Below are 13,678 nucleotides of genomic sequence, written 5' to 3'. Positions count from 1 at the left end.
ATAAACAAATGGGCATAGCTGTGTTCCATAAAATCTTATTTCAGGCAGTGGGCCAAATCCAGCTGGCTATATATAGTTTGCCGACCCCTACTGTAGAACAGATAATTTATTGAAGGAGTTGCTTGTGATACAAGTCATACTAAAAGACCACAGTTTTTATCTTCCTAAGGCAGTATTCTGATGACAATTTTCATAATAGTTACTCTCTATTACTCAAACACCCCATGCTTATCTTTCCAGCTCTAAAAGAGACAATGACTATAAACTGTTTCTGTTTTGAAGGAAAATATTAGCTTTTTCAATGAGAAATTAGAATTACAGGGCAGGGTAGATTCCCATGTATCCAGTCCAAAGTACTTGGGGACAAAAAAAAGCAATTACAGTCTAGATAACACACAACTTGCTAGTTAAATGGTTAAAGGAACACTCTTTCCCATGACAATTATGTTGCCTCTCTTATATACCTAAAGATTACTGTAAGTTTGTTTCTCATCAGTATTCTTCTGCAAAATCTCATAAATGCAAGAGAAAATCTGTTTTCAATCATTAACCTAAAATTCTTTTTGAAACAGTACATAAAATAAATTCAAATTTTAACTCCTGTTTATTCTTCTCCTGGTACTTGTCTCATAATAGTACATTAAAAAAAAAAAAGAAAGAAAGAAAGATTATCTGCTTACTTAAAAATAAAGGTTTATATTCAGAAATAGAAGACCCCTGACCTGGAACTCAAGAAATCTGATTCTACTAAAATTCCATATAAGCCTAGGCAAGTCACGAGTTCTGTGTTAGAGTTCCTTCTCTCTAAAGTGAGAATTATAAAAAAAAGCCCTGGCGACTAACCTACAGTTTTGTGGTGATCAAATGAGATGACGTAAATATAACTATTTGAAATAACATAACTATCACAAGAAAGTCTCTGAAATCTGATACTCCAATCTTGAAAAATATTTTAAAAGTTGGTCATTAACCGAACTGTATTTGTCATTGTTAAAATATTTTGTTTTTTCCTAAATCTAACAGCTAATGATACTTTGAATTTTGCAAGGGAAAAATGGGGATGAAAATTTGCATATTATATACTATTATATACTATACCATATATATTCTATACGACTATATAATTATTACAAAAGAGTAAGTTACTTGCAAGTCATAAAGTTCCTTATGAAAATGCAAAATTAAATTACATATAACAGTGATCAGAAGGCTGAGCCAGTGGGCTAGGTGTGGACAACATGATAAATTGAGTAACAACAGGGTAACCACAGTAAGGACCTAAAATGGAGAGCTCACAGGAGATAAATTATTATTAGACTGTAATGACAGACTACTAGAAAATATAATTTGGCTTTAAGTTTTAATAAGTAACAATATGTTTTCAACTTAATGAGAAATTAAACACGTAGGTTTGCCAATAACAAGACAAACTATAAAGTTAGACTCAATACTAAAGAATTCAATACAAAGGATGGGGAAAGGTTTCTTAAACAAGATCCAAAAATACAAAACTTAAATCACTAAGATGTATACTTTAAATATCTTATAATTTTATATGTCAATTATACTGCAATAAAGCTGAAATTTTTTTAAAAATGAAAAAAAAAGAATTCAATACAATTTCCATCTAAGTGATACATGGGTATGAGGGAAAGAAGGAGAAAGAAAAGAACATTTCTGAGTCTCAGGGAGACTGGATAGGATATAAATTTAGTTCAAAGGAACTAGTGCATACAATTTGATACCTCACTACTCATGTCAGAAGCCAAAGAAGCTTACATTTATTCACTGTCTCACTTAAGGTTTTAACCCTTCCTTGGCAGGCAAGCAAAGTACAGCAATCCTAGTTAAATAAAGTACAAAAGGCAGAAATATAAGCAACAAGAGCCCTATAAATTTGAGGTACAAAAACAGAACTACATCCTGTCCCTTTTACCTCTTAAGGGTACTCTCTGATGAAAAGGAGAGCGAGCTGGCTGTCTGCACGGTACAGTATGATGGCCAGGAGTTGTCCCTGCAACCTTTTCTGCATAACCAGAGAAAAGCACAGGACAGGGTAAGCCTCACATGTAGGTTTCTAAACTAGACAACAATCAAGATCTAATTATATAATAACCAGCATCCACCTTGCAATCATATCATTATTTATTGAGCCTTACTTATAACAACATTCTAAGATGGTGGCATACCAGAATCATCCATCACAGCAATAGCTTGCTCTGCCTTATGCTGCAGAGCAAGAAGAGCAGCTTGTCGTCCCTGCAGAGCTCTCAGCTGCTCCTGCTGCTGTAACATCCTTTTTAATAAATCATGTTGTTTCTTCAAATTTTCTATCTCTTCCATAGGCTCCTGCTGAGGATCTCTGGCCTGAAAAATAAGACCAACAACGCTTATATCTTTTAAAATCCATGTTCCTATTTCAACTATCAACGGCAAGGTACATACATAGATAATAAATTAGTATTAAATATACAACCCTAGATACAGACTTGAAAGAAAAAGAGAAAGAGGAAAATGATGACACAGAGACAGCCTGTCATGTTAAGAATTAGATAGTTAGGTAATTTCAAGGTAAAAGACCATATGCATATGCTTAGCATGAAGAATTAACAAAAAGAAAATAAAAGAAAAGGCATACAAAAAGGAAGACAGGAAGGCCGACACACACACACACACACACACACACACACACACACACACGAATGAGGGATCCAGACCAGGCCTTACAGAAAAGGAAGAGCAGATCATACCAGGCTAATGCCCTAAAAGTAGCCCTGGAGAAAGAACAGACTAAAAAACTCTTCTGCCCCATTCCTAGAAGTGATGTTTAAAAACCAACAAAACAAAAACAAACCAACTATTTTCTAACTACGGATGGAAATTTTTAAAATATACTTTTTATTTGATTATTTGATGTGAAAGGCTTTAATTTACTTGCATCACTTTATATTATCATACAGTAAAAATATTATCTTTTGCATCAAAGATATCATTACTATTTTTTCTTTCAAAAGATGCTCATTTAATGCTGAGTCTGAGGACATAAATTACTTTGAAATTCCCCCCAAAAGATAACATTTTGCCTAAAAGAGGAACAGATTAAATAGGTGCCACTTATAAGGAATTATAAAATTTTAAATGTTAATCTTAAAACTATTCAAGTGTAACCCAACCAGAAAAAATAAAGTCGATTAATCAAAGAGAGAAAGTTAAATACAACCTGGAAACAATAAATAAGACAAATTATGCATGAACTGTATACCATAATGGTATTTTTCATCACTGATTTGCCTTTTAAAAAATTCTGTATCTTAAAAGTTTAATGATTTTAGCTAATATTTACATAAAATATTTCTATTAACTTAGAAATAGTCAATTTTAAATGTGCATTGCTACCAAATTGGAGACTTTAAATGAATGATCTCCCCTGGCTCTGACCAAAGTTAACAAGGAAAATAAACCTCAGTGATTTCTTTTCAAAGTAAAAATGAACTGATCTGTTCTCCCTATGTACATTTGATTCCAAGAAAAATTATGGAGAACACAGACGGCTCCAGAGAAATTCTCTTCTGGGTAACATTCCTTAACAATACTTTGCAAAAACCTCTTCTCTTTACCTCCCCAAGTAGGACTCATTAGTATTGTAAATAAGAATGAGTAACTGTGATAACTTGGCAAGCAATAAAAATAATTACATGGCTCAGAATTAAGAACTCAAAGAAAGGAAGCTCAAATAGGAAGTAGAAGACTACAGTTAGAATGTTTGATGTAGGTATCAGAGAAGCCAGGTCAGTGCTCTATCCAGGACTGGCCAACTAGACTTTATGAATATGGAAGAGAAATAATGTACCTTGGTTAAGCTAGTATTTACTGGAGACTTTCCAATAAACTAAAGCCATTTTCAAATCAAGTACAATTTACCCAGTTCTCTCCCATCTTATACAAGTGGAGTTACCTAGTTAACATTACATTCATTCCTATGAAAATTCACCTTCTTAGTTCTTGCTCATTTCAAGACTACTTACATCTTGAAAAAATAATTTGAAGGGTGAGAGATAACTATCAATCTGAGATAGGTAGCCATCTCAGATCTGATCCAAATTAATTTCATCAAAGTCACTGGTAAAATATAAAACCAAACCCAATCAGGTACAGATTTCAGTGGAACAACTTGGAGAAATCTCTCCAGGTTGACATCAATCAAATACTCCAACAAAGCATCAGTGATAAATGACTAAGAAGAGAAACATTACACAAATAAGGCAAAAAGTCATCTAGGAAAAAAGAAAACCATCAAGAATGCATTATCTCCATCTAATTCATAATCCTCCCATCTCAAAAATAGTTTAGACCTCAAGCTAACCTTAAAGCTATCTAATTTTGAAGAACTTACTAAACAATTTAATATTATGGTTTCTTGCCCTTTAAAATGCAAACTTTTAAAAAGAACTTTAATCCTTGTTAGTCACATTTATTTGCAAAACTTTGATACTCTAATTATAAAGAATTCTGAACTTCAGATTTTTCACTAATCCAAAGATGAATTCCCAACAATTTTTGAAATTAGTGGAGTTTTATTACTGCTTAATAACTTTTCCATCCACATAAATAACGTTTCAGACTAATAATTTGAAAAGATGAACTGAGGGAGGTGGGTGGAACTACAATCAAATATAAAGAAAGGGAAGATGAGAAAATGGTAATAAAAATACCTGGGGATAAAAACATGGCAAGAAGATGGTACATGGAATAGAAATCCAAAAAAGGAGGCCAGGACTATACGCATCCTTCAAACACATATTTTCATTTAAACGTTTTGAGTCACTTTCAGTAAGTACATTCTTAGTTTACAAATTAAAAAAAATAATAACTTAAGCATGAAATCTCGAGTTGCATACAGGTAACACATTTCAGAAAACCCTAAGTCTTCCTTTCCTCTACTCAACTGATGTTCTTCCAATAATTCTTCATGGATCCAAATATATTTTTATGGCTGAAAAGTACTTCAGTTAATATGTATTCTAAGTTTTGTCATCTGAAAGGTGAGAAACTATAAGCCCAGAGAAGATAAAGCTGTGATTTATCCAATATCACAGTGAGGGGAAATCAGATTCCTAAGTTCTAGGTTAGTGTTTTTTTCACATCATACTATCTGCCCCAAAATTACATCCATAGACTATGTCTTCTGTATTTAAAACTCTCTCTGAAGAAGCATAGTCTAGTTTGGGAGACAAATCTAGTCCACATGAAGTAACTAGAAATGATAAAAACAATAGCAAAAAATGAGTAGATGGTATTTTTAAAAGCTTATGAATGCTCTAAGAGCTGAGATTAAGCGTGGGGGAAAGATGAGTATGGGAAAACAATGAGGGCATGGGTATTCAGGGAAAGCTCTTTTTAAAAATTATGCAACGTCATCGTGTCTATAAAATATTTCATAAAATGGACTCTGCCCTTGTAGGCAACTCAAGAATATCAATTATCTCCTATCAAGCTGCAACTCACAAGGTTGCTTTAAGCTCTGAACCTCAGTTAAGACACCAACTTTTTTCCCTAGTCTTCTAACAGAATACTACATTTTGAAAGGATGTTAAGGAGGGAATGAAGGTAGGTGGGGAGAACAACAGATTCTGCATAACAGAGAAAGAATAAAGTCAGTCAGTGGGAATTAGGGTTTTTTCTAAGAAAATGAAATCATTTTATGAACACAGTACTGATAGAATTACCCTAGGATGGCCCAAAGAATCAAAAGATTAAAAAGAATCAAATTAAAATAAACTCCAGAAAGAAGTTCAAGAGAAAATAATATTTATAAGGACATTATTCAAAGAAACTTAAAACAGAAAAGTGGTTTTTAAAAGCAAACCTAATGCCTTAGGGGAAAAAAGTAAAACTGGAAGATGCTATGCTGTAGTAACTGTCAACTCAAGTTCTGTTTGTCACTATTCAGAAGACTTAAGAAAGGAACATTAAGTTCCAAAGGATCTATTTCCCCCCATTCACTTTCTCTTCTCCAATGCTAGTAGTTTTAAAAATAATCAGCTACTTTACTATTCTGTTGAACTGGGACACCTTTTGCTTAACACTTTATAGTAAGATCACTATAGCTGACTTCAAACTATATCTTCAAACTCTTGTGGGAGAGCGGGGAGACACCATAATATCTAGAGGTTAAACTTTGTCATTTTTAAACGCCACAAAAATATAAAATATGTACATAACAGAAAGGAAAGCCTAATCCTAGGTAATAAGCTAGTAATAAAACATAGGAAATTGGTCTTATCTATACTCAATTATTAAAATAGTACTTTACTCCTGTCAAATATGAGCACTTTTACAAATGCCATTTTTTTCCAAACTGTTTTAAGTGGAACTACACAAATAGTTGTCTTTAAACCTTTCCTGAGTGTCTTTATGCAAATCATGGAAAATTAAAAGAAAGAACATTTACAGCAAACTTTGGAGAAAAAAGTAGCAAAAACATCAGGAAACAAGTCAACTGAATAATTTTTTTAAAAACAGAATGGAAGAAGGGATTTCCAATGGGAAGAAAAATATAAACAAAAAAACACTAAAAATATTGGGTTGGTCAAAAAGTTCATTTGGGTTTTTCCATAGGATGTTAGGGAAAAACCCAAACAAATTTTTGGCCAACCCAATATTTCATTATTAAAAAAACAGGAAAGCTAATTGCTTGCTCTATTTTTTCTTTCTTTAATGAATGACTACAGGAAATAAGACAAAACTTAAAAATACCATCTTAATCCATGAACACAAATATCAGAAACAAAAGGCAACTAATGGTCAAGGTTTAAGAATGTGTTATATTTTGAGTTCTCAACAGCAAAAAAAGGAAAATGGATTAAGTTTCAAGTCCTTTGTTAATACAAATTAAAAACAGCTGCCACACATAATCCATGGAGCGGAGAATAAGAAAGCAGAAAAGGAAAAAACACTAAGGGACAGCATTTTACTAATGCAAATTACAGTACAATTAACCATGTTAACGTACATATTTAAAAGTTAATAGCAACAACAAAAAAGAAAATAAAAGAGAGGAAATATGAACAAAAGAGGTGCTCACTTAGAGACTTCCCAAGTTAATATTGTGAAGTATACCTTTGAGGGAAATCCACGTTTTCGGCTATATTTCCTATTAGGCCTCAGTTCCCTGTCATTCTGAGGAGGTCTGTCACCTTTCCCTTTTGGACTTGTTGTAACGTCAATGTCTGAAACCTGTTCTTGTGAAGCTGAATTCCCTAGTTTGTCCTCAATGCACGGCCGAATTCTCAGACTAAAAGATGCCTCCTTTATTAAATAGTGTAACATATTAATTTCTTAACACAAACTCCTGTTTAACATATAAGCCAGTCTTGTAAATAAATATAAAAAATTACAAGTCCATCTTTCAGAAAATCAATCCACCCTCCCCCAAGTGGCAATAAAACTTTAAGTTAGACTTTTAAATTCCTATAGACTAGACTCTGGGCTTGTTATAATTAAGTGAATATCATATCCTAGGCAATAAGCTATACAACAATTGCTGAAGCATATTTCAACATTTATTCTGCTGTTATTAACTTTCAAAATTTCCTGATTTAATGATATGAAAGAAATTCTCATCATGGGGAATACGATACACACTAGCATATAAGTTATAATAATCATCTATATCATTTCCTACTCCTCTCCAACAGAATTCCTTTACCGACATGCCCCAACCCTTCCACTTCTGCTGGAATGAAATGTGAAAAAGAAATTAGTCCCAGCACCACTGTAAATAGAAAAACAATTTCCCCGCAGTAGAATCCATTCTTCAACAACCATTTGGATCAAGCCCTCTGAGCATCTCCTGGTGGAGATAATGGAGAGAAAAAAAATTCAAATTTCCTCTTCAAATCAGGAAGGGCAAGGAAGAGAAAGGAGGCAGACAGGAAACTATGCAGGTCAATATTAAAAGGAAACAAACCCTCAAATTCCTAATGCTGAATGGTACTTTGGAACATACCTCGGACACAAAAGATACACGTGGCTATCCTTTCACAAGAAAGGCATTACTGATAACAGACTTTCAAGTTTACTAATGCATGGTTGTAGGTTCATCTGCTAAAATTAAAATGCTTAAAAGTATTCTAGTTTCATACTAACTTCTACGAACTAAGTTTATTTTATAAATCTTTCCTCAAAGTTCTGTAAATTTCTGATTATTTTTCCAAAAGACAGTATTTTGATACATTCCATTTTGCAGTTAGAATTTATAGTATTTTTCTCACTGGAATAAATCCCAAAGTAAATGCTACCCTGTCCCATTTTCATCTCAATTTATCAGTCGCCTGGTTTTGCTTCCGTTCTAAGCTAGCCTGAGAAATGAGAATCCTAACAGCCTTAAAATGGTTCCTCAACGGGAAATTAACTTGGAGACTTTTCCAACAGACGACGTGCTAAGCAATGACACTGTACTTATAGCTCTTACATCCACAATGAATTTTAACTTTCCCAATGCTTCTTAAAATGAGTAAAGCTGTGCTTAATGAAACAAACTAGAAAAACCAGGTTTCTGCAAATTGAAGATCAGATATTATTAGATTTAATCAACCATTAAAACTATTTTTAATGCTAATAAATAAAACTTTTAAACTTCCATGTTCAAAAAGAATATATACAGCATTAACAATCTGAGGGTTTCTTCCCTGAGATAAACTTTTCATTAAGGAATGCCTACAAAAATATCATCGTGAAAAACGGGGGAAAACTTTATATCTTCATTTCCAGCACTTTAATTACTAAAAAGCCGCTTACCGTGGTATCTGAAGCCTCAGACTGCACATCTATGTTTAGCGATGTGCTCTCAGCTACAGAACCAGATCCCACAGCTGAATCTATAGTCCGAACATCCTCCTCCTCATTTTCTCTAGCCTGAAATATTTTAGCGGTATAAATCATACAACTATTAAAAAGGGCAATAAAATGTTATAATGGATGGCACGATTTTTTGAAAATATATTAACTCCTCTGGGGTGGCATTAGAGTGTCATCAGTACATGTACACTGATATACTACAAAAATAACTCAATACGTTATTTAAAGGGTCCAAAACTTACAAGAATTTTTTGGAGAAATTTCATATATGACTTTTCTTGTTCTTTAAGGTGATCTATTAGATGAGTAAGGCGCTCAACATTAGCAGATCTTTCATTTTTCTCTACAAGATCTTCCCGCATGGAACTAGCTTTAGTAATATAGTCACGAATCTGAACAAGCCTGCTTACAATCTGCAAGGGAAATATTTGGGGTGGGGGGGAATTATAATTATAGATTTTAATTTCAAATAACTAAAGATACTTCTAGGTTTATTGTGTGAATTCATACATGCAAAAGATCTGAATCAAATTTAGAATTTAATCAAAACATAACAGGCAATACTAACAATTCCAATTACTGTTAACTTAAAAATTTCAAAATGTGTTTTAGTTTCATTACTTGGGAACTTCATTTTATAAAACTGCGTATCAAACATTTATATAAATTTCTCTACTGTTTATATATTTTATAAATAAATTTTAAAAATTAAGATACTTTGAAAAATAATTTTTTCAAAAAATTATACAACCATTTAAAAAAACTTCTACAGCAATCTATTAATCACATTGCTCCCAATTGCTCTTCACTAAAAATTAGCAATACAGCATTTGGCAGATGAACAGAAGTCTTAATTTACCTTACTATGCCATTTCTACAATCATTTTGGTAAAAAGAAATTTACACCATTTTGAGTAAATCTGAGATATTAATGAGAAAGGTCAGAGAAGTACTTTAATTCTACCTAAAATTCCTATGTGCATAACCCAATATTTTTTTTAAATCTTAATGAATCTACTTTGAGGTTTATGAAAGCAAAGAGCAAAAGAAAGAAGTTTTATCACCTGGCTGCTCTCCATTGCAGGCTCTCCTCTCCCATCTTCTTCAGAGACTTGACAGTTTTGCAAAAGGTCATTACTTAAAGCAGAAGCAAACAACTCTTTACATTGTGCTGATCCAATCATTTCTCTCTTTTGAGGATTTACAGCAGCATCTTTGCTCTTGTTAGTATTAATCTGCATAGGCAAAAAGTTGAAGGGCTTTCGGTTTTCACTAAGCTGACGTTTGTTGTTAGCAGCTGTTGCTCTACCTTGAGAATCACTTCCAATGCTTCTCTATATATGAAAAAGAAACCAAATCCCACAAACATTAATCTTTCAAAATTAAAAAAATCCAATGTTCTTAGTTTTACCATCAGATATTGATTCACAAGGTGCATATAAACAGATCTGCTGTAAGGTTCAAAACAGCTTCAGACCTACAAAATTCTTTTAGTAAAATATCAAAATTCAATTATCACATCCTAGGCCTCATTCTGTCAGACAATTCAAATGATGAATATGAGCAAGACTAGTCTAAATGAAGTAGCAGGATTATGAATCATATTTATAACTCATATTGCTAGTCATACTTGATCACAGAATATAACATAGGCTTTGGACCCAATGAATCAATGTTAATTAATATGAACATCAACATAAAGATGTGTCAGTGTAGGACTTCCCTGGTGGCACAGTGGTTAAGAATCCACCTGCCAATGCAGGGGACACGGGTTTGATCCCTGGGCCAGGAAGATCCCACATGCCACGGAGCAACTAAGTCCATGTGCCACAACTTCTGAGCCTGCGCTCTAGAGCCCGCGAGCCACAACTACTGAGCCCGCGTGCCTAGAGCCCGCGCTCCTCAACAAGAGAAGCCACCGCAATGAGAAGCCTGCGCACCATAAGGAAGAGTAGCTCCCGCGTGCCACAACCAGAGAAAGACCACATGCAGTAACGAAGACCCAACGCAGCCAAAAATAAATAAATAAATTTTAAAAACAAGATGTGTCAGTGTGAAGCATTGTCTGATAAAGTGCTCAACTCAGTGCCTGGCATACAGTAAATGCTCAATAATTAACACATAGGTGACTAAATGATATATGATCATCACCATCATACCAGACTTGAATCTACCTTTATGCATATTTGGAAAACTTATCTCTATGAAGTACAGATGTGACAGTAAAATGTTAAGAGTTCATTATCATTTCTACTTGCTTTTAGTTCTAAACTTGATTTCAGTGATTATAAATACAAACAACTGTTTTATTCTAAACTTGAGATAAGCCAGCACACCCCACACTTAACAAATGACAAATATTCTAAACTGGATATTCCCTTTTGCTTAACAGCAATCTTACTCAGTTACTAGCATGCATAATTTAGTTTCAAAATGAAATCATTTAAGTTAGTCATACAGTATAATAATAAAGTCCCAAGAGACTTGTCCTCAGCAAGTTTAGAAATAAGGACTTTACTGCCCTCCAAAGAACACAGTACCATCACAACGGATTAACATTCTCTCCATATGCACAGAAACTAAGAAAAAGGAAATAAACAGCTCAAATTTATTAAGACAAACTATTTAGTCTTTTGCCAATATTTTCCATAGTCATAACTTGATTTTTAAAATAATTTACAAACCTGATCTAAATCACTGAAGTTTATCCGCTGTTTAAGTTTCTCCAATTCTGCCTGCTCGGGAACAGACATCTGCGTCATGTATCTACTATGCGGAAACGTATGTGGAGTCTTCGTTCTTCGCCTTCCAACTCCTGGCGATGACTCCGGAGAAATATCATTAGTTACCCTTTTATCACTTTCTACACCAAACTTTTTCTTATTCTTTTCTGATGATCTATTTGCCTTCTTCTGTTGGCCACCCCAATCCTTCAAAAAAAAGTACAGGCAAAGGTTAATCTGGCCTCTATCAAATCAGGAAAATATTTTGGTACACTTAAAAATTTTTGGTCTTAAAATTTTAGATGACAAACATTTTTCACATAAATATATAGTCTTAGAGACAATTATTTACTTGTACTAACCCATTTTCCCTCCACTACACCTAGCCTAAATTTCAAACTGTGCTGAAATTATAATTATTCAGAAAATAATTACTTTCCTATCATAGGTCATTAACAAATACAAATACCCAAACTCCAAACCTAGCGTCAGTCTGAATATTTTCAAAAGCGTTTTTAAAAATGGTTCGTTACTATTTATAAACTGAATAGTGAAATAAATTATATATATCTTTACTGGCCTCCTTTAAAGTCAGTATATATAGGTAGACAGATCTGGAATCAACCTGTGTTCTAAAGCAATTATTGTTATAGGAAGAAACGCCCCACTGTGTGACTCCAGGCAATTTATTAAACTTCCCAAGATCTCAGTTTCCTAATCTCTAAAATAGTGTCACCTTTAAAACACGATTAATAATAACATACATAAGGGAGGGTGGGACAAACTGGGAGATTAGGTTTGACATAAATACACTACTGTGTGTAAAGTAGATAGCTAGTGGGAACCTGCTGTATAGCACAGGGAGCTCAACTCGGTGCTCTGTGACAACCTAGATGGGTGGGATGGGGGCGGAGGAGGGAGGTCCAAGAGGGAGGGGATATAGGTATACATATAGCTGATTCACTTCATTGTACAGCAGAAACTAATACAACATTGTAAAGCAATTATACTTCAATAAAAAAAATTTTTTTAAGAAAAAACGTACATAAAACAGCTAGCACAGTGCCTAGCATATAGTAAGCAATAAATATAACTATTATTTTCTATAGGCAACAATGTACTACATGATAAGGTCTAATATGAAATGACAAAAAATGCTTAATTATTTTTTTTCTTTCTTTTTTTTTTTTTTTTGGTACGCGGGCCTCTCACTGTTGTGGCCTCTCCCGTTGCAGAGCACAGGTTCCAGACGTGTAGGCTCAGTGGCCATGGCTCACGGGCCCAGCCACTCCGTGGCATGTGGGATCTTCCCGGACCGGGGCACAAACCCGTGTCCCCTGCATCGGCAGGCGGACTCTCAACCACTGCGCCACGAGGGAAGCCCAAAAATATGCTTAATATTTTAACTAGAAAACATTTTTATTTACTTAGCTATACTCACATAACGCATTCAACAAAAAAGATATAAATTCCCACTTTATCCATATTGGAAGAGTCTTTTAGTTTTACTTTAGTAAAATCTTTTGGGATAGTTTTCTCTTTTATAATAAAACTCCTTTCTCTACAAACTGTCCCTCCACCCCAATCCATGTGTAGGTGTTCCTGCCAACCTCTTGTTCTACTTACCCCACCCAATCCTGGCCATATATGACTGGAAAAGAGATGCATATCTAATCCAAATTGGGATAATCATATGTTAAAATTTCAAATTGGAACTAAGAGATAACTAGTCAGTATATAATTGCAGCCATAGCTGAAAACTTTAGAATGAAGGGGCAGCCATAGTATACCACATGGACCAGAGAGGAGAGAAAACTGGTCTGTGAAAAGAAGTTGTGTTAAGCAGAGGCACACAGAAGCAAAGAGTCAGCGTAATGAAAAAGTAATTCTTGACAACTTTCTGGTTGCATTTTCTAGTCCCCTCCTAAAACCCAGCTATATTCTTTTAAGTTGTTTTCCATAAAACATCTTTATATCCTTGTAATAAATCTCCTTTTTGGCTTAAGCTAACTCAAGTTGATATGTTACCTACAAACAAAAATGTCTTAAAGTAATATAACAAATAGCCCAGGGTCATTTAATATCTTGTACAGCAA

General features: G+C 33.9%; 1 protein-coding gene across 24 annotated transcripts in view; it reads right to left on the bottom strand.

Annotated features, from left to right (window-relative positions):
• Nucleotides 1-13,678, bottom strand: part of PCM1 (pericentriolar material 1) — an 88,774-nt gene that overhangs the window by 63,050 nt on the left and 12,046 nt on the right. For 6 of the 24 annotated variants that reach the window (XM_079909334.1, XM_079909351.1, XM_079909345.1 and 3 more), the window contains exons 4-10: nt 11,544-11,789; nt 9,924-10,193; nt 9,102-9,272; nt 8,800-8,916; nt 7,120-7,308; nt 2,190-2,367; nt 1,937-2,026 (exon numbers count right to left, since the gene is read on the bottom strand). In XM_079909334.1, the coding sequence (XP_079765460.1) occupies nt 1,937-2,026; nt 2,190-2,367; nt 7,120-7,308; nt 8,800-8,916; nt 9,102-9,272; nt 9,924-10,193; nt 11,544-11,789 (1,261 nt within the window). The remainder of the gene's footprint in view (nt 1-1,936; nt 2,027-2,189; nt 2,368-7,119; nt 7,309-8,799; nt 8,917-9,101; nt 9,273-9,923; nt 10,194-11,543; nt 11,790-13,678) is intronic. The other 18 variants (XM_079909337.1, XM_079909340.1, XM_079909348.1 and 15 more) reach the window with 7 other exon arrangements.

This window comes from Stenella coeruleoalba, assembly GCF_951394435.1.
Source record: "Stenella coeruleoalba genome assembly, chromosome: 21".
In the NCBI taxonomy this organism is placed as follows: domain Eukaryota; kingdom Metazoa; phylum Chordata; class Mammalia; order Artiodactyla; family Delphinidae; genus Stenella; species Stenella coeruleoalba.
This window is presented reverse-complemented; position numbering and strand designations above follow the sequence as displayed.